At 37.4% G+C, this 22,118-nt stretch overlaps 1 protein-coding gene across 8 annotated transcripts; it reads left to right on the top strand.

Annotated features, from left to right (window-relative positions):
* The first annotated feature begins 1,774 nt into the window (after nt 1-1,774).
* On the top strand, nt 1,775-21,803 carry chico. Of its 8 annotated transcripts, none has more exons than XM_079612624.1 (8): nt 1,775-1,907; nt 2,818-3,067; nt 10,728-10,825; nt 14,340-14,403; nt 15,127-15,171; nt 15,514-15,576; nt 15,766-15,840; nt 17,004-21,803. In XM_079612624.1, the coding sequence occupies exons 2-8, from the start codon at nt 3,041-3,043 to the stop codon at nt 17,226-17,228; spliced, it is 597 nt and encodes a 198-aa protein (XP_079468750.1). In that variant the 5' UTR covers nt 1,775-1,907; nt 2,818-3,040; the 3' UTR covers nt 17,229-21,803. The 8 variants fall into 8 exon arrangements, with proteins under 8 accessions (XP_079468750.1, XP_079468746.1, XP_079468748.1 ...); XM_079612620.1 differs by having other exon boundaries at nt 1,846-1,907; nt 17,001-21,803; XM_079612622.1 differs by lacking the exon at nt 1,775-1,907 and adding an exon at nt 2,373-2,683.
* The last annotated feature ends 315 nt before the right edge of the window (nt 21,804-22,118 follow it).

Raw genomic sequence — 22,118 nt, 5'->3', positions numbered from 1 at the left:
GTATGGTTAGATGCATCTGTGTGATGGATGGTCAAATGGTTGAAGTTCTGACCCATTCAAATTTGATTTCATCCTCTGTTCTTTTATTGTAACATTACCTGAAAGCTGTTATGTCCAGGACCACTTTAATATTTTCTCTTTTTTTTATTATTATTATGACAGGAAGATCATGTACATTTTATTTGGGTTTTCTCTCTCATTCATTCTCTGCTTCTTTTTGCCCTTTTATTTTGTAATTATACCAAATGTAAATGTTGTATAATATTGTGCGTGCCAATCCCCTTCTCTGAGACTGACTCGTAACAAGTGCCAATTGTTGTCCAAATCACATGCGGGCCGTGAAATTAGACGCGGTCTCGTTTTAAAAATGAGTAAAACACTAAATAAGAGAGTAAACGGATTTACTTTGTATTTAAGTTAGAAGATAAACTGCTGTTTTTTTCTCTTCTTTTATTTTTATTTTTAGGAATTGTAACTATTAAAGCATGTGCTCTTTGTCCAGGTGGGAGTTTTGGGCTCAGACAAACATCGAAATCCTCGAGACGAGGAAACATAGTGGACATTTATTTTACGACATTCTCGCCATATTTTTTTTTTGTTTTGTTTTGTTTTTAATTGTATTTGTTTCATTTCAACCACTGTTGCCTGAACCTCATTCAAACATGGAAATGATTTTCATAACCGCCTTCTAAAAAAAGAAAAATTATAAAGTATCTGTTTTAAATTTAAATAAATTTGTTCCTATACTTGCTGATTGTCTTGTAACTTGTTTTCTTTGCAGTGCCTGCAATGGTTCATGAAGTGTTAAAAATATGCACATTGCTGCTTTTCAAAATGTTTGAATTTTGTAATGTTACATTATAAATTCAGCACAGAAGTTTATTATGGCCTTTATTTTAAATTGTTTGCCAAATGTGGTTGTGTTTTTTGTCCAGAAGGGGCACAGAAAAATTCCCTACCAGAGGTATATATGTTATAAAACATATAAACTTAAACTTATGAACATACATTCATCAACTCACACATTAGTTGTGGTAAACGGAAACTCAAGCATGTTCACTTGATCTCTGAGAACCAATGAGGTTCATTCTTGTGTCACGCTATTTTTTTACAGTCTATGCTTACGCAGCACAGGGCGAGTAATTGATGACAGAATTTTCATTTTTGGGTGAACTATCCCTTTAATAACACCTTGTAGGGGGAATTACATGCATTTACAATTGTTTTAAACAGTAGTGTAACTCGATATATGCATAGCGTTTGTAGAAATGCTGAAAATAAATTCAATGGCGAAAATGTAACCCCATGATACCCAGCCAAAAATGCATTATATATATATATACAGTTGAAACTCGAAAAAGCTTATGAAAACCCTTTCACAATATGAAGTGGGGTTTGGGGTTTTCATAAGCTGTAAGCCTATAATCATCAAAATTATAACAAATAAAGGCTTGAAATATCTCACTTTGCATGTAATGAATCTATATATATTAGTAATATATATATATTATATATATATATATATATATATAATAACTATATATATTATAATATATTAGTTTCACCTTTTAAGTTGAATTACTGAAATAAATCATATTTCATTATCATATTTTGTATGCATATTATTATATTATAAATCACAGGATGGCGTCTTTAATACTCCAGTAATATGTCTGGCCTTAGTGATATTAATAAATAAAATGTTCACTAAAGTGGAAATGGTCCCATGGGTGCAGTTGCCTGTATAACAGGTTGGAGTCGCTGTGCATTGACCGGGAACAAAAGCAGCGCAATTCCAAGACCTTCCACCGACAGACACTTCCGGTGTTACTGTTATTTCATCCATTTGACATCTTAAAATGGGCCTACTGAGCGCCACCTTAAATCCCGCATGCGAACGCACCAAGGTACAAATCCTACTACGATAAAGGCTTATCTTATGAATATTAATGACGCGACACGACGTACGCCTGGTAGGCCTGTCAGATTGGCTGGAAAGCGAACGCTTGAATTTATTATTTAAATTTGAATAGTGCCAAACAGTTCTCGTTATAAAATGTGCTCTAGATGTAGAAAAAAAAGGCCTCAGGACAATTAATGATTAAAAATTGATTTGACAAATCTTCCAAGTACACCTTCCTAAAATAAACAATACTACAAATATGAATCATTTAATTGAAGGACATTGTATTACATTTACAGTTACTGTAAAACCCCACGTCCCTGCATACTTGTATTTTTCTGACAAAAATAAAACAAAGTAGTGCCAAAAAATAAACTTTTCGCAATACTGGATTTAGTTTTTGTATCGGAGACCCAGCAGCGAGCCAGACCGCTCATTGAATATTAATTAGGTGATGTAAACATACGCTCCCGGAAGGTTACCAGGCAACGTGAGCACGGAGCGATTAATATTCATGAGGAAAGCCTTCGCCGTAGTAGAATCCGTTGTTTGGCGTCTTGCATCACGAGTCCGTACATACGAGTCCAGAAGCGGCGGAAGAGGCATGATTTTTCGAACACAGGCTATTATTTCACCGCGTATAGACAAAAATACGCAAGACTAGTTTACACACGACGAGTTTTAGACGCTTTTACCTCATTTTCAAACGCATTCTGCTCACTTTCTGCAATATAGACGCATCTGTTAGCTTTAGCCAGTTAGCTTGTTGCTGGATATTGGGCAAGTATGATCAGCCTGGCAGTGGATTAATCGCTGAGATTGGCCTATTCCAAAAGAAGATTCATTTTTCGTATGTGAAACCGCAATGTCACAAACTTTAGTAAAGATAATCTTCTGTTTTTGTTATTCTAAAGGCAAAGCCGTCTGAAGTTGATGTAGGTTTTGCAGTGCTGAACAAAAATCCAGGAAAACTGGAGATCATAGCCAGGAAATCTGTTCAGGAGACCAGACTAAAGACCTTTCTACCTTCAAACTGATCAGTTTTAGAGCTAATCGAGACCGAACAAAGAGAACATCAATCCAAAGCTTTTTCCATATCATCTACAGAGAAAGAATAAAGCACAAAAACAGGCTGATATGATGTTTCCACAAGCCAGGCACTCGGTAAGTGTTTCATTCTCCTTTATTCATGCTCATTGTCACACAGCAGGTGTTATGGACATTGTTATGAACCATTTTATTTGTTTGTATATGGTACTTTAATGTTTTTGTAGACATGAACCCTGATTATACCGTGTTTTGGGCATGGACCATGGTATTACCATGCTGCCCAATGCACAAAGGTGCGTTTTTTATATATATATTTTTATATGTAACGTTGTTACATGTTTTTTTTTCTTCTCGTATGTCCACTTATAGAAAATGTAAGTTCTTTAAGGAGCTACTAAGTCCACATAGTGTGTACACTATTGTCCACTATTGTGCCAGTGTGAGTTTTAAAGATGGCCAGTTTCTCATTGTCTAGTCCTCACTAGTGTTGTTCACTTCAGTCTGTATCCTTCCTCCTACAAAAACTGGATCTTCTTGTTTTTAGTAAAAGTGATGAACATTGTTGTCATTGAAACACGTACATAAAGCATATTGTTTTGGAAGCATTGTCAAAATGAGTCTCAGAACGCAAAGATTAGGCCTAACTAATGTTTATCAATGCAGTGTTGTTCTTTCCAGTAATATGAATATATACAAGATTTTTTCACCTGGATTACCAGAGACATTTTAGAAGACGTCTTTGTGTATTTTTGCCGTGCTAAATGGATGGATAGATCGCAGTGGCTTCTTAATGTGTTTTGTTTCTTGATCTTTGGCAGGTTTCTTTCACAGTTTGGCCTATATCTCTTGATTCAGATGTCAGGTTTCCAGGTCGCATGTCTAAATGAAAGCATTTCTGAATGTATTCTGGTTCAGGTAGGGTTGGAGATGCTTGTTTGCACACCAGTTGCCTGGTTCCCTCCCTGTAGAGGCTTAATTGTGTCGTTTCCATGAATTGTTCCTGTGCACACAGTGGGCAGCTTGTGTTAATGAGTCCCCAGTCATTATTTTGTTTGCACTCAAGCCTAATTGCCTTTTCCCCCGTGCACACAGGCATATGTGAACACACAAACACGAGGACGCTAAATGAAAACCCCACAAGTGGATGGATTTGGAGGTTTCTTTAATTGAGGCCTTTTTGCTAATTCAGAGAATAGAATTAAGGAGAACATTTCAGTCTTCGGCGAACTTGAGATGTCTGTGAGAAAGTGAACGAGACGTTCTGACACATGAACCGATTGCAGTTTGAGCCTCAGTCAGCAGTGTCCGTAAAACGATTCCTTCGTCCTGTATTTCATATTTTATTTTAAACCATGTTAATGGTGGTGGTGTTGACGTATAATGTAGTTCTCTGCCTTTCAGTTATGAAGCAACACTTAAAACCTTAAAGGAATGAGGCTGCGTTTTTACACGACAACGATGTTCTAAATACGGAAACGTTTTTTCTTTTCCGCATACAACGTTGTCAATATGATCCCTGTTCACACAGATCCGTGAAAACAACTAAAAACGTTGTATTGCTCATGCCAGGCCAGTAGTTGGCGAAGTCACATTGTAAAGAGAAGCTACGTGCCTATAGACTAATAAACACATAATATGCATCCGCATGAAGTCATAATTTTCACAAATTAGCATTTTTGTGGTTTACACAACGCTATCGTTCACAAATGCTTATACTTTGAAATCATATTTTAAAAGCTTGCATATTCAGGCCCCCAAAAACGCTGTTGTTGTGTAAATGAACGGCCAAAACGTATAAAGTTTTTAGTTGAAAACGGTGTTGTGTAAACGCCAATGGAATTCCTTTATATTTTGAAACTAGTCCTAATAAGATCAAACAATAACCTTTTTTTATTTTTTTTATTATATATACATAATTAAATTCTCAAATGTAGAAATCATCTATTTCAGAAATGTCCATGTTTATTTAATAAATATTAATATAGCTGCATAAATAATGTCAGTTCATCAAATTCCAGTTTAATCCCATTAGGACTTATTTCCAAAGTATGGCAGCATTTCTTTAAAGATTTTGTTGTTGTTGTTGACGAGGTTCTAGTGTCTTAAAATAACAGATTAATACATCAACAGCGAAAACTGACCACTGTAAAGATGTTATTTTGACGTCTTACTGCTGCTGATGAATTCTTAAGTACACTGACCAAACTTTGGTCTTAAACCTCTGAAATTTCAGCAGAAGTGGGAATCAGGCGGAGATTAACTGCAGGATCCCAAATCTTGGATTAGGAGTTACAGCTGACTGCTCCGTTTAATCTTAGCCTCAAAGATTTACTGTGTTCTTTGGAATTCAGGATCTTTGGGATCAGTTTGACTTATCAAACCTCTGAAGTTACTTATCGACTTATGGTCGACAGATTTGATAATTGTTTCGGGACAAATCCTGAGTTAGGAATTATTTGACAGGGGAATGATATTTTGCTGCAGACGGTGAAACTTGTGCGCACAGTCAGGATTGAGAAAGATCTTCTTCTTTTTTTAAATAGAAAACACTTAATTCTAAATGAAGTATGTGTGACACTGTTTCTCTTAATCCAATTGTTGGTTCTTTTCAGCTTGTTTGTGGTAATAAGTCAGGCCCGGTGGATTATGGTTAAGGATTACAGCTTCAGCTTTGTTTGGTGACCATAAGCAGCTATTCGTCAGGTTGCGATGACCATCCTCTTCCTCTCTCCACCTGAACTCTTGAACTCTGTGCTCAGTGAAGATAATGGACAATACCAAACTCCTTTTCTCCGAGCAGCCGTCTTGTGCTGCTGAGATAACACACTGATCTTTTAAGGGTCTTGTGTTGATATCATTGTTTCGGTCGTAGGAAAATTAGGACTTTTTTTTCTCATAAAGTAAAAAAGTGAAGCACATTTCCGGGGTTCTCGAACCAGAAGTCATCATAGTTGGGTCATTTTTTATGGTGGTAAACTGGTGGTGCTCCAATAGCAAAAGGAAAAAAGTCCATGGAAGCATTTCTACAACCTTTCAAAAGAGGAACAAATAACCAGATTGATATGTCAGAAATAGAGAGGGGAATTCGTATTAGAAACACCCTTGCGGTTAGGGTCGGGATGTCCCATTTCCAAAGTTTCAGTAGTCTGAACTGTTTAATTAAATACTTTAATACCACAAATCCAATATACTGTTACACATACGATACGACTCATCTCCCAACTGCTCACTTAAGACATGACCTACGGTGTCTAAGCCAATACTAACCATTTTGACAAATTTTTCTGTGTGTATTTGACCTTTTAGGCACAAACTCAACGCCCAAAGTTTACTTTGCTTCTCCGTGTTTCTCTCCATCTCAGAAAGACGCTTGGGGAACAGTATCACTTTCCCTTTTTTGATAACTTTTTATAATCAAGCACATTCTGCAGTTTAGCGGCTGTAGACTGTATTTTACGAACAATCACTAATCTAGCTGGTTTTGTTTGAATGTTAAGTTTGGGCTTTTAGAAAGCGCACCACTGTGAAATCGCACAGCTCTAGTTTTTTCTCTCTGTCATTGCTATAGAGTTACTGTTGTTGCAATGTCTCGCAAAGAGGTTACACATTTATTGTCCTTTTCAGACACCTGGTAGAACTGCCAGAAAGCAATCAAACTATATAAAGTTATTATCGGCCCATAACTGACCAATCAGAGCACCATTAAGTGTGGTTGCTGAGGTGTTTTGGGTGGTTGCTGTGTAAATCGTAAGTTCAGTCTCTTAGAAACATAATAACACATCTCTCTTCAACAAGCCGAGCAATTGTAGTAAAAAAAAAAAAAAAAAAAAGTTGCGTGCCAAAGTTAATTAGCCTACTTAGTGTTTGGGTTTGTTCAAGTCTCTAACCCTCAGTATGAGCAATAATAATAGTAATGCTTGACTTGGCAAACACTTAAAGGATTTTACAGTCTGATGATGCCATGGAGAACCTTCTTAACTTCCACAAAGAAGCATCTAGTGCTTTAGAAAACCACCCAAAATACCAGTGCTTAAGCAAAACAAGAAGCCAAAATGTTGATCTGAAGAACCTGCAATGAAAACATCAAGAACTTTACAGATCTCCATATAACAGCTCAACGATAAACGGCTATTTTTAGCACTCCACACATCACCGTTCATGTGATGATTCATCAGGAAATTCGAAGAAACACTGTTGTAGGTCAGTTGGCATTTTCTGGGAAAATTTTTTTATGCTCATTCTCAGCTCATGATTTCACACAGCATGATTGTTACCTTCCACTTTTGAATTCTGTTAGAAACCCACTAATCAGCTGTGAACGTTTAGCAGGAATGAGTGTGTGAGACGTGTGTGTGTGTGTGTGTACAGGAGCAGGTGCACGAGAGATGCATGTGTGGGTCTTATGCAGTCAGATATCAGTCACATGATCTCGTTCTCTCTCATCACTTATCTTTGTTTATGTACATGGTGGTGTTTGCTAAGGCAAGCATAACTGCTAGTATTGCTTATGCATGAGTTAATGATTGAAACTACTGCATGATGGGGGGGGGGGTGAATTGTGTTTTTTGTCAAAAAAATGTGATTGCAAATTAAAATGCTTGTGACTATATAGTAACAATAATGAACATTATCATTACATAAAAATATTACACAAATGAAGAAATTTTTCTATTGTAGTATTTCACTTGTAAAATAACTAAATCAGTCAAAATAAAATCACTTTTTACTGTAAAATTACAAAACAATTTTTTTATACTACTAATATTTAATTCTCTCTGAAACATGCAGTGAATGTTTTTATTTAATTAAATAATTTTAATTGATTTAAATCGCAGCCTTCACGTTTTGGCAATCACACCAAGTTTGACAATCACATATTCCAATTTCAGTTTTATCTTGATTAGTTGTGCTTCCCTAATTTAAACAAACTTTTGGCCTATAGCTCACCTAGCGCTGTTTATTATACACACATAAATGTTTCTTCAAATCATGCTTTAGATAAGAGGTTGGGTGTTATGGTTAGGTTTATGTTTATGATTTCTCATGAGACAGTGTTGCAATATCATAGGAATTTTATGGCCTTTTCTGACTTGGGCCAGTACGTACGTAGTAGCATAGAAACTGCATAGCATCCGCCAATCATGCAGAAAACCTTAGCAACCACATAGAAGCACCCTGTCAACCACACTGTAACAATCACATGGCAATGTTCCATCAACCACTCAAAACACCTTAACAGCTGCATAACACTTTCTTCAGAGAATCTAGTTTTAAATGTTTTTTTCTTTCTGTGTTTCTGCTGAGTATGAGACTCTTTCTCTCTCTCACACACACACACACACACACACACACACACACACACACACACACACACACACACACACACACACACACACACACACACACAGAGTAGTCTGGGTTCATTATGTGTGTATTGTGTTGTGAGGGTGGACAGGGGTCTGGAAGACATTATTAAGGACAACTGAATTAACAAGACCCCCCTCTCAGTACAACACCCCCAACAGAGAGAGAGGTTAATCCCCCCGGCGCACACACTGGCACACACGCTTTCATAATCACACACACACACACACACACACACTCTCTCTCTCGGCTGTTAACTGTGTGTGTGCACAACCACCGCCACCACACCCCGCTGCTGCTGCTGCTGCTAATGTGTTTGTGAACCACTGAAAGATCAGTCATACTGTGAAAACACACATACACACACACACACACACATATATATATATATATATATACGCTTGCACACATGAGCTGGGTGTAATTGCGAGACTGTTTTTTTCTGCGGCACGCTCAACTCCCCCTCAAAACATCTCACTTCCTGTGCTACTAACACACACCAGCCGCAATTTTGGAGACAAAAAAAGCAGATAAGACCCTGAGGCTCTAAGTGTGTGTGTGTGCGCGTGCGTGCGCAAAGCAGATGTCTGGGTCACTCAGGCCATAGTCCCTCATTAGCATCACAAAGGGGGCAACAGCAGAGCCTTTAGCCCCGACAGCCGCCAGAGGAGAGAGAGGTTTTTTTTTAGTTTTTGTATTATTCTAGATATTTAATTTTTTTACTACAAATGTTATTTTTTTCTTTTTTATTCTAGCTTACACACACACACACACACACACACACGTGTGTGTGTGTGTGTGTGTGTGTGTGTGCAGTTTCATTCTAGAGGTTTAATTTTTTTTTAGCTTGTTTGTCTGCTTTTTTGTTTTTTTTGTATTGGTTGCTTTGGCAATAAAACATTTTTTTCTGTTTTATTCTAGATATTTTATTTTATCTTTAATTTTGAATTTTAATTAAAATTGTTAGGCTTTTTTTTGTATTTGTTTTATTATAAAGGCTTTATTTTATATAGTTCTGTTTTATTCTAGAAGCTTTACTTTTTTTATATATATATATATATACACACACACACACACACACACACACACACGTCACAATGCTAAGGTGCACACTCTATAAGACTCCAGTTTGTCACCGTTGATGTGTTTTACTCCGCAAGAAGTCGCAGATCTCGTGGTGTGCACATTGAGACGTGCTTCAACTAGCCTAGTCGCAGGTGCTATGAAACATTTTTTTTCAAGAGAGCAAAAGAATGCAAGAGCAGAGCATTGTGAAGCATGAGCAAAACATCACACTTACCGTATCCTGCTAGCACATTTTTCTTATTTACCCTGTTCTGTGCAAATTGGTACCTAAGCGTGTTGTGTGCACCAACACAACAGAAACCGGAGTCGTTAAGTATGTGCAGGGCGACGACCTTCTGTCCCGTAGCGTGTGTGAGGCTTAAGGTGTTCTGACTGGTGTGTCAATAGTGTCATGCCAATAAAGCACATTTAAACTGAGAATGATGCTGGACCTCACAGTGAACGAGGAGGAGGTTCAGGGGTCACAGGTGATGCTGCTGTTTCTCTTCCTCTAATTGATTTCTATTAGCAGCCATAGACTAGTGACTAGAGGGATTTACTGAAACACACACATGTCTCTAATCTCCCTGGAGACACTATCATCCACAGGAGGAGAGACGTGTGTGTGTGAGAGATGTTTTGTTCTGCCTGTAGATTCCTCCTCTGGGGGCCAATTGTATATAAACACACACACACACACACACTTGTCCATCAATTTCTGTGTGCATCTGTCTGCTTTCAAACGACTGTGTGACCATAAAGCACGCCGAGCACAGAAACATATCCAGTTTCTCTGTTTCTAAGGTGTGATGGTTTGTGTTGTTCCTGTCTGTCTGGTCTTAAAGGTCACAAGTGTAGTGACCCCTAGTAAAGCAGGGCAGAGGTGAAAAGCCAATGGTCCTTCTATTCTGTGTGTGTGTGTGTGTGCGAAGCTTTAATTTCAGCCTGACCTGAGCCGCTCACCTCAGATACGAGATATATAATCACTGTCTCAGTTGTGGCGTTTAGGAGAATTGTTTTAACCTGTTTGCACTTTGCAGTAATGAAATGTTATTGAGAAGGGACACCACAATCTGAATATGATCAAAAGAGTTGTTATCAAGGCTGGGTTGGGGTTTGCTTTTTGTCTGTGGTCATAACTCTTGTTTTATGCTTGTTTTATGCAGCTGTTGTTTATTTTGGCATCAGTTCAGTCTTAAAATTAGCTTGATAACTGGAAAAGAAGAGTTGTAGCAGTTGAATTGTGGTTCAATGTGTTAACCTACTTCTTCCTAGCTAATGCCTAGCTTGTTCATCATCAGTCACTGTCGAATCTAATCTCTCATCTATTGCTTTTGTTTTTCAGGCTTCGTCTCAATCAGCACAGCCGCTCAAATTCACCACATCAGACTCTTGTGATCGCATCAAAGACGAGTTTCAGTTCCTGCAGGCACAATATCACAGGTATACAAACACTCGTGCACCGCGGTTTATTTTTCAATGAAATACTTAATACTTTTATTTAGCAGGGATGTCTTAAATTGAACAAAAGTGGCAAAGACATTTATAATGCTTCTAAAGATTATATTTAAAATAAATGCTCTTCATCAAAGAATCCTGAAACAAATGTATCATAGTTTCTACAAAAACATTAAGCAGCAGCACAACTGTTTTCATTCAACATTGAAAATAATAAATGTTTCTTGAGAAGCAAATTAGAATATTTTCTGAAGGATCATGTGACACTGAAGACTGGATTAATGATGCCGTGTTTACTCCGAATGAGGAGTAAATCACATGTTAAAATATATGAAAAATAGAAAACTAATTTTAAAATGCAATAATATTTCACAAAATGTACTGTATTTTAAGATGCAATAAATGCAGCCTTGGTGATATTTTGAATGGCAGTATAACCAGATACAGCTTTACAGGCACATACCAAAGCTTTCAAATAGGCATGCTCGATTATGGGAAAAATCATAATCACAATTATTTTTGGTCAGTATTGAAATCACAATTATTTCACATGACTTTGGGAACGTGTTGCATTTATTAAAAATACACCTTTCAAATTTCGAAATTTGAACATTTATTGTACTTTTTGAATTATAAATAAATAATATATCAGATAGGCTAATACTTAAGTATTTTAATAATTCCCGCAGGTCTACCACTTATAATGCGGGAAATTCCCCCGCAAACTTTGATTCGCAAGTAGATTGTATGAGTAGCCTAAATTAATCCACAGAGATTATAAAATCAAATCAATAATTGTAAAACTTTCTCCAAGACGCAATTTCACAAACCGCGTGAGTGTTCAGCGGTCCCGTGTCTTCTCTCTCTCTCGGTCTCTTAAAATGGGTTGGACAAGGCAAGTGTCGAAACTACACTCTCGCGTTTAGGAGTCGGACATGACGGAATTGACACTTGCACAATCGGGCCAGCATTGCATCGTAACTAAAGTTGATCATTTTCACTTTTTTACATCTTAGCAGTTTAAACATTCAAGTTGAGAGAGGTTACGGCTTCGGGAGGGGCGGATGTGCGCGTGTCATTAAGAACACAAGACAAAATAAGAGTGTTCTTGCACAACAGAACATGGCAAAATAATCGTTTTTACTCAATTGTACAATTTTGGTGGTCGTTGGGAGCCGAAATCGAAATTCAATTACCATATTTTCCAGACTATAAATCGCTCCGGAGTATAAGTCGCATCAGTCAAAAAATGCGTCATGAAGAGGAAAAAAACATATATAAGTCGCACTGGACTATAAGTCGCATTTATTTAGAAATTTATTTCACAAAATCCAAGACCAAGAACAGACATTTAATCTGGAAAGGCAAGTTATTCAGCAACACAATAGCACACAGAACAACAGCTGAATAGGTGTCCGGTGTGTTAACGTAACACATTAACAGTTATTCAGCGACACAATAGCATAAAGAACATATACCTGGGAGGCTGAATAGACTAAATTAACATTAGCCAGCGAGTCCAACAAGTTACCGGTAAGCAAGTTCACCAAGCTCCCGATCTCATTCCACAACACTGAATACATTGAGTTCTTCCTCAGTGTCGCTTCTGAACAACTCCGCTAACTAGAGCGCCCTCTCGCGGCTGTAGACGGTAATGTTTTCTCTTGGTTCATGTCAGTCAGTATGAATTAATTTTGATATATAAGTCGCACCTGACTATAAGTCGCAGGACCAGCCAAACTATGAAAAAAAAGTGTGACTTATAGTCCGGAAAATACGGTAATTGCACAGCCCTACTTTCAAATACACAAAACTAGTTTAACTGTTAGTTAAAGCACATTCAACACAACCCTGAGAAGCACGGGCATGTTATCTCCTCCTCACTTTCACTCTACACACTAAAAACACCCTGCCCGAGTGAATTCCTCTCTGTGTCGGTCAAATGGTGTGAACGCGACCCCTCATGGAAAAGCTTCCTGTCATCATCTGTCAGCACCAGAGATACGAGCGATCATGGAGGGCATCCGGCCATCATCACACATCAGACAAACCGCGGACAGAGGAAGGAAGAGGGAAATGGAGAAGGATAAACAAACGAGTGTGCTGATGTCTTTCAGATCTGCCAGACGACACTGCGGCGCTTTAGATTTCCACACTGAATATTCTCTCTCGGTGTGAAAGAGCCATAACTCATAAAACAAATCACGGCCGCTTCACCTTACAGCGTCACGTCACCGAGTGTTTACCCAAGTACACACACTGAATGATGCTGGTTAATGAGTAATTATTCTGTGGAGCTGCTTGGGATTACGTTGTTGTTATTATTATTATTGCTTTTAGTGATTAAAGACCTCATAAAATGGTTTGACAAATGCAATTTTCTTTCCTGTGTTGATTTTAGGGCGTTGTGATGGGGTATAAAAAAAAAGAAGTAATTTGTCTCAACTTGTCAATAGTCTTTAGTTTACATCACAGTCATAAACCATGATTTACTACTTGCTTTTAGTCGGTGGCAAGTGATGTTGGGGGAAGGACATTCTCATGCTAGAGTGCGTTTGTAAATTTTTATATCCAAAATTTGTACCACAAACACTTTTTTCCCGGCAGAGAATGATTGTAAATTTTAAATGCATTTACATAATGTTTATTTTGTCAACGTTTAGGGGGTGTATTAGCATATAGATGACGTCCAAAGCTTGTAGATATCCACTTATGTCAGTTTTTAGTCAGTCAGTAAAATCAGAAATGTTTGTTTAGCAGCAAATCAGCATATATTAATTATTTCTGAAGGATCATGTGACACTGAAGACTGGAGTAATGATGCTGAAAACTCAGCTTTGCATCACAGGAATAAATTGCATTTCAAAATATATTCCCATAGAAAACACTTATTTTTAATTGTATTAATATTTCACAATATTTTTCTTCAAATTAACGCAGCCTTGATGAGCAGAATAAACTTCTTTGAAAAACTTTTACAAATCTTACTGACCCCCCAACCGTGTGAATGGTAGTGTTTGTGTGTGTAGCACAGACAATTTAACGTAAAGCATTACCAAAGCCATGAAGTATTATATAAAGGACAGAATCATACATTCATAATTACATTCTTCTAAATGCATGGCCAGCCAATCACAAGTCTCCATCAGACTGTCCAGACAGGAAACTTGTTGTCATGGTGATAGAATGTTGCAGAATTCTCTCGTTTTTTTGTGTGTTTTTTTTGCTTCGAGAGTGAAAGAGAGAAAATGAGGTAAAGTGCAGCTGACAGCCTCAATGAGTGTGTGTGTGTGTGTGTGTGTGTGTGTGTGTGTTTTAGGGTGAAATGCAAATATTTAAGCTGTCATACACGCAGACTGTGTCATTCAGACCATGAGAACTTCTCCATCTTGTCCATCACTTAAAGAGGCATCATGTCGTTTTCCCTCCTAGTACACATTTTTGTAAGAAATGAATAGTACATCTCATGCTGCCGTGTATTTTGCTCTTTCTGTCCTAGTCTGAAGATGGAATGTGATAAACTGGCGAGTGAGAAATCTGAAATGCAGCGTCATTACATAATGGTGAGTAAAGCACGAATGTTAAATGTTTTATCAGACCTACAGTTATACTCGGATTATGCTATTATCCAGCATACTGTTTCTTTCTTTAGTCTCTTATTTAGTTCTTATATGCACATTTCTTACATTCCCTTCCCTTTTTTTGTGTAATTGTTTGGCTTAGTTTTGCAATTTTTTTCCATTGCCTTATTCATTTAATTTAGTCTTTTTCTTTTGTGTGTAACCCTGTGGGCGTCCGCTGTAATTCACACACAAGCGTCTCATTGATCAGTTGTATCACGGGTCGTAAGTGTGCACAAGCGTATTGACGTCTTCGTGACGGATCAATGTTGAATGTGTGTCAGTAACAGCTGTGTCTGAGAGCGGGACCGCAGAGATCTGAGTGATCTGCTGCTTTAGCCCAGAGCTAAGCTTCTAGCACAGACTAAACCACAGTTTCAGGAGAAATACTAGATAAAGATCTTTAATGAATATAAAGATTTTGACTGTCAATGCTCCACTGTGTGTTTTGCTCTCCTCTCTCCACACTCTTTTGTAATGCCTCTTTGAGACACTGTAGAGGGTGAATGTTTTTTTGTTTTGTTTTTTACATTTTAAGATGTCCCAATTTACCCTACAAAATGGGAATCACTAAATGTGCATAAGTCCAGATATTACATGTTCATATGTATCTGTAAATGTAAATACCCGCTCTGTTCCTCTTTCCCGTTCCCGTTCTGACTGCAGTACTATGAGATGTCATATGGACTCAACATTGAAATGCACAAACAGGTGAGAATATGAATTTTGTGTCAGAATCTGCACTTTTTGCTTTTTTTTCTACATTAACATAGTTGTCAAAATATTGAATAAATATGACAGAAGAAATGTAGCTCTTTAGATTGAAGGTTGTGCAAAATCTGCATAGTTTCCTTTAAAGTGCAGAAGCCTGCTTGCATGGTTTGTAGCGTCCTAGATTCAGTAGCAATCTTCCATCAAACACGGTCAGCATACATTATTATGACTGACTGTTGTTCACGTGCGTTTGTGCAACATCAGCAGACTGTAAGCGCATCCCCAGCTACCTTATTAATGGATGTAAACCCATGAGATGTGCTTGTGTTCTGTCCGCAGGCGGAGATTGTGAAGAGATTGAACGGAATCTGTGCTCAGGTGTTGCCCTACCTGTCTCAAGAGGTCAGGCTGTGTGATTTATTTATGACACACTCTCTATAATAACTCTCAGCCTCATTAGTGACATAAATGTGCTGTTGGTTTGTGTCATGTGTTGCTTTCATACACTGAAGAGGGTTTGGTTGGTTTTTGGGTGCTGTGCTTTATCTTACCTGAAGATATAAATGTGTATATGTGTGTTTTTGTGTGTAGCACCAGCAGCAGGTCCTGGGGGCGATTGAGCGAGCCAAACAGGTCACTCCTCCTGAGATGAACTCAATTATTCGGGTAGGAACTTCACACTGTTCAACATGAGTCTTATTATGTAGGGCCGAAAGATTATTGTTAGAGAAAAAAAAAGTATGTATATATATATGTGTATATATACACACACACCAACATTTTGTTTGATGCGATTAATACATGAAGTATATATATATATATATATATATGGGCTGTCAAAAGATTAATCATGATTAATCGCATCCAAAATAAAAGTTTGTGTTTACATAATATATGTGTGTGTACTGTGTATAATTATTTATATATATAAAAACACACTCAATCATGTATATTTTTAAGAAAAATTGTATAATTATTTATATATAAAAACACACTCAATCATGTATATTTTTAAGAAAAATTGTTTATTTATATATATGTATATAAATACATTTTTTTTTTTATATATATATAAATGTATATACAGTATATAAATGCAATTATTCCTTAAATATATACATGAATGTGTGTGTATTTATACATAATAATTATACACAGTACACACACATATATTATGTAAACACAAACTTTTATTTTGGATGCGATTAATCACGATTAATCTTTTGACAGCCCTAATATATATATATATATATATATATTTATATATATATATATATATATACCCACACACACATTTTAGAAAATCGAAGGATCCATCATTTTAGCCAATTAGATTCAAACTGTTTAATGCACTAAACACTGTATATGCTTTTTTCCGCACTGAATGAATTATTAATTTTTTTTAATGCAAGTAATAGACCACAATATTATTTTATTTATATTCCATGAACATTTTTTGAGTGATCAAGCAAATCAAATTGTTGAATATTAGGTTCTCGTTTGCACCGATTAATTTGAAATGGACAGTTCGAATAAGCAACACTATTAAAACAACTCTGTATTAGCGCTCTCATACTCGGAAAGGCAAAATAATAGTGAAAATGATGGCAAAATAAAAAGTGCATTACAATTATATTCTTATCAGTAAGTGTTGTACATTCAAAGTTATGTAAAGTAAAAGTGCAGTTAAGTGTAATGTGGCTTTGTCATTAAACTGTGGCTTTGTCATTGTTAATGCACATGCATGTCAACAATAAGAAGGTATTTTGTGATCCATCTTTAACCTCCACGGATGTTTGTTTGTTTGTTGTTTGATGTGATCACAGCAGCAGCTTCAGGTTCACCAGCTCTCTCAGCTTCAGGGTTTGGCGTTACCCATGAACCATCTGCCCCTGGGCTTGACTCAGCCCTCCCTGCCCGCCGTCACCTCCAGCTCTGGCCTCCTGTCGCTGTCCAGCATCCTCGCGTCACACGCGCACATGGCTAAGGAGGACAAGAGCGCTCGCGACGGGGCCGACGGCCACCGCGAGGATGATGCAGACAAATCCGACTAGCCTTCGTAGAGATGGTTTGATTCTGTCTCATGAGTTCTGTAAAGAGGGGCGGAGCTCAGAAAGAGACGAGGAGAGATCGCCGAAACCTTCCTTTTCCTCTCTTCACACCTGTCTCATTGGATTGGGTCTGATTCAATCTATCTCTCTCTCTATCTCTCTCTCTCTATCTCTCTCTATCTCTCTCTCTCTCTTACTACAGCGAATCTTTCCTCTGTAATATTGTTTGATTCTTTTGCTTTTAATTAGTGGTGCTTGCTAAGGTTCTATTACTATCATATTTGGGGTATCATATTAGTGATCTGAACAAACCCCTAACCCTAAGTATTAAACTTCAGCATGTAACATACCTCAAATCGTGTGTCTTGTTGAGGAGAGGTGTATTATTACTGTAAATTACTCTTAATTTTTCCTGGCAGATAGAGCTGCACGATTAATCGTTAATACATCGCAATCTCGATTCCCACACAATCTTATTCCTAAATGACAACAATTCGACAAAAATCACTTTGACAAAATAACACTGGAATATTCAAATCTGCGTTGGTGTTGGGGCGGAGCCAGAGAGAGCAGTTGTCATGTATAGGAATTAAAAAGCTTCACAAACAGTTTTTTTTTTTTTCAGCCACACTGTATCACTAATTCTGTGTTATAAATATTCAGTACTGGGATAACCATTTATAATTCGGATATAGAGCAATTCCCTTTTTGAAAGTAACGCTGCTTTAAATAACGATTGTAACGATTATATTGTTACGCCAGTAGGTGGCGACAAGTGACTGTTAAAAATGTATTTGTCATTGAATCATTGATTCAAGAGATTCGTTTAAAAACTCTGATTCATCCAGTAATAAAAAAAGTGAACTATTATGAGTGAGTCATTGAATCATTCACTCAAACCAATTTTTAAATGATTAATTCTAATTAATGAAACGTTTTTAAATAGACTGCAGGAATATATATTCTGTGAGAACCTCTAGTAAATGCTGTTATTTTATTCAGTTTGTTCAGAATCGTGGGAGAATCGTGATCTCTATTTGAAACAATTTTCTTCTTCTTTTATCCCTAACCGTGCAGCTCTACTGGCAGATGATAAAATGGGTGAAAAATACTTCATAGATATTGACGGAGGAACCCAAACCATATCTAGAGACCTGAATATCATAGAGACTAGGGAGTGCACACTTATGAGTCACCCAAAACGCACCGGCAACGCTCTAGCAACTGCCAAGTAACACCCTAGCAACTGCATAACTGCCCTGGCAACCACCCCATACACATTGTGCAAAAAAAACACGCAGGGCTGCGTTTACCAAAAGCATCGTTAGCCAACTATAGTCATAAGTTTTGTTGAACTCTTTTGGTAAGGACGGAACTTGCGACCATAGTTGCATTTGGAAAACGCACCCCAGAACAACTTAGCAACTGCATAGCAACAACTAAGCAACCAATTAAAACGTCATATCATTTACATAGCAATGCACTAACTACCATTCAGAAACCACAAAGCAACCCCCTGGCAACCACCCATAACACTCTCATAGTGGCACAGAAATAATTGAGAACACCCTAGTAACCAATCAGAATGTTCTAGAATTTGCATAGGAATGCACAAAAAAAAAATCAAAACATTTTAGCAACCACACAGCAACACCCTTGGTAACCAATCAGATCTCTCTAGTAGTGACAGAGCAAAATGCGCAAAACATTCAGAACACCCTAGCAACCACCTGGTAACGGCATAACTGCCCTAGCAACCACCCTGAACAAATGTTGCACAAACAACCACTCAGAACAACTTAACCACAAAGCAATGGCCTAGCAACCAATTAAATCTAGCATTTGCGAAGGCAATGTGCAAGCAACCAATCAGAACACTCTGGCAGTGGCATAGCAACATGCTCAAAGCATTTAGAACACCCTAGCAACTGCACAACTGCCCCGGTAAACGCCCCAAACACATATGCTCAAACAGCTACTCAGAACAACTTGTCAATTACATAGCAACAGCCTAGCAACTAATCAAAACGTGCCCTAGTAGTTGCATAGCAATTCATTAACTATTCAGAACAATATAGCAACCACAGAGCAGCACCCTGGCAACCACACAGAACACTCTAGTAGTGACATAGCAACATGCTAAAAATATTCAGAAAACCTTAGCAACCACCCAGAATGGCCTAGCAAGCACCTAGTAACACCCTAGCAACTGCACAACTGCCCTGGCAACCACCTCAAATACAATGCAATGTGCAAACAACAACTCAGAAAAACTAAGCAGCCGCATATCAACGGTCGAGCATTTGCATAGCAATGCACTTACAAAAAACATTTAGAACACCCTAGAAACCATAGCAACGCCTTGGCAACCACCTGGAATGGCCTAGCATCTGATTCTGATGCGTTCACGTCACTGGTTAGTGAAGCACTTCAGCTGGCCAGTGGTCTGTTTAGTGGATCAGAAATGCTTGCAGTTAATTTCCTCTGTTATCTAATGTTCAATGTATTTCATGATATTTTATTCTAGGCTTATCTAGTTAAGGGTTTAAACCCTGTAGTGACCCTTTCACATTAATTGATTGAAGTATTTTATATGAAAAGACGGCACACTGTCAAATGTTGCCTAGAAAACAAGGTAAAGCAAAGCCTTAAGAGCCCTTGAACTGATCAATCCCACAGTCTGTGTAAGAAAGTGACAGTCCTGAGAAAAGCAAAGAGAGATTCCCCAATCCGGACCCACATCCTCATATATTATTTTTTTTTCTGTGTAAAAGGAAGTTTGTTTTCCTGCCGCCTGGTTTGCAGTGAATGTGGTTCCATGTGTGACCAGAAGGTGGCAGCTAGTGAGTGCGTGTTAAATGATTTGTGAAAAGTGAAGCCAAAGCATTTCTATCGCCCCCTGGTGGCTGGCTGCAGTAAAGCTCATAAACCCCGCCCTCTCCATGTAATCGAATAGGGCGCGAGGCAAACAAAAAAAATTCCAATTACACTTTAAATACTTTTAGATCGTTTTGGTCATTTTAACTAGTTCTTATCACAGAGATGTATGTTCAAGGGTTAATTTCCCAATAAGTTTGGTTTTAGTTAGTAGTTTGATGCTATAAAAGCGGGGTGTAACGTCATGATTGACAGCTGTGCTTGAGATCGAGTGTGGGCGGGACCTTGATACGACCTCTGAACGACGTAATCGGCAACTGGGATTTTTTGGCTTCATTTTTCTAAGCGGAGACTCGCTGTCTTACAGTCTTTGTTTGTGAAGCTGTAATAGGATGTTTGGAATGGCATACTACCTTTACTGTGTCTGCAGCTGTGCTTCTCAACCTCCAAGATAACCATTAAGTATTTAAATGGAGGCGTTATTATTGATATTGATCAAAAATACGGTAATAAAATACTAAATTTTCCCCCCTCAGTAGTTGTTTTTAATCTTAAATTTCTGAAATCACAAAATTAATTGATTAACTTAATATCAAAACTCCAAGTTTCTGTTAATAAAAAACCTAGCAGATTTGTCTCAATTACAGTATAAATAGTTCAGCTTGTGCCGTGGATAGTGTGCACGTTTTCTGCATACTTTGAATACTCAGATGACCTTCTGCATTTGCCAAATTGTTCAGTACACAACTAACCACATTGACCTTTTCTTGAGTAAAAACATACCTTGAAAAATAACCACAAAATGGACGCTGAATGCGGTCATCACACAGTATATACTGCACAGTAAGTAATATGCCATGCTATTTTAAAGACACGTCTACCTAAGGTTGTACATATGCACTGGTGCATTGTGGGTATTTTCTAATTGTGTGTTCCTGGACATTTATTAGAGTTTGTCCCATAATTCCTTTGTATTTTTTTTTTTTTCTTCCAGTACACCAGTGCTGATGTTGATACTATGAAACGCTGATTCTACTTATTTTAATCTCTAAATCAAGTTCAATTTCCCTTTTGCGTTTGATCTCGGAAAAAACTGACGGCCAATTTATGTACATGTATAAATATATCAATATACATATAATTTTGTACACATTTTTGTATGTATAAAGCTACATTTATGGTGTATGTGTCCCAGAGGACATCTAGCGCAGGTCTGAGATATACAGAAGTCTATAATCATTTAATAGTCAAACGATTACGCTCTGGTTTGTTTAGATGCACGTATAACACTGGCTGCTGGTCTAATAGTTGCTAAACGTTCTGCCTTGGTCTCGGTCTCATGAACATCAGCTGAAAGAGACTAGTTTGTGACTTAAACCGGTGTGTAAGCCCATCCCTGAAGCCCCGCCTCTCTCCAGACATAAGCCCCTCCCTCTTCTGACAGTACTCATCAAATATTTGCCACATTTTGGAGCTTTGTAGTAGTTTTTTAAAATGTGTGTGTGTGCGTGTTGTATATGACATGATGTACTTGATGGAAATGTATTTTGTTTGTGTTGATAATCTGCTATTATAACTTCATTTAAAGACAATTGGAAGAGAAAAAAAAAAGGTTAAAACATTTACTATTCATGTATGAGAGATTGAGCAGTAAGGAAGTATTTATGGTGCCTTACAAATAAAAGATTCATTGGACCTTTATTGGTGCTTCTGTTTGTTTCATTTAGTTAAAAAAAAATCATTCCGCTACTTTTTTTTATTTTTATTAATATTTTTATCCCGCAGGAATGCATTAAATTGGTCAAAAGTGACAGTAAAGCGTTAATGTTAGAAAAAAAAAATCGGTTTCAAATAAATGCTGTTTGTTTGAACTTTCTATTAATTAAATGCAACATGATTTCCACAAAAAATATGAATCAGTGTAACTGTTTTCAACATTGATAATAATAATAAATGTTTCTTGAGCAGCAAATCAGCATATTAGACTAGAGTGATTTCTGAAGGATCATGTGACAC

The sequence above is a fragment of the Phoxinus phoxinus genome (genome assembly GCF_949152265.1).
Source record: "Phoxinus phoxinus genome assembly, chromosome: 5".
Taxonomy (NCBI): Eukaryota; Metazoa; Chordata; class Actinopteri; order Cypriniformes; family Leuciscidae; genus Phoxinus; species Phoxinus phoxinus.
The sequence above is the reverse complement of the archived record's forward strand: the minus strand, read 5'-3'. Positions and strand labels throughout refer to the sequence as shown.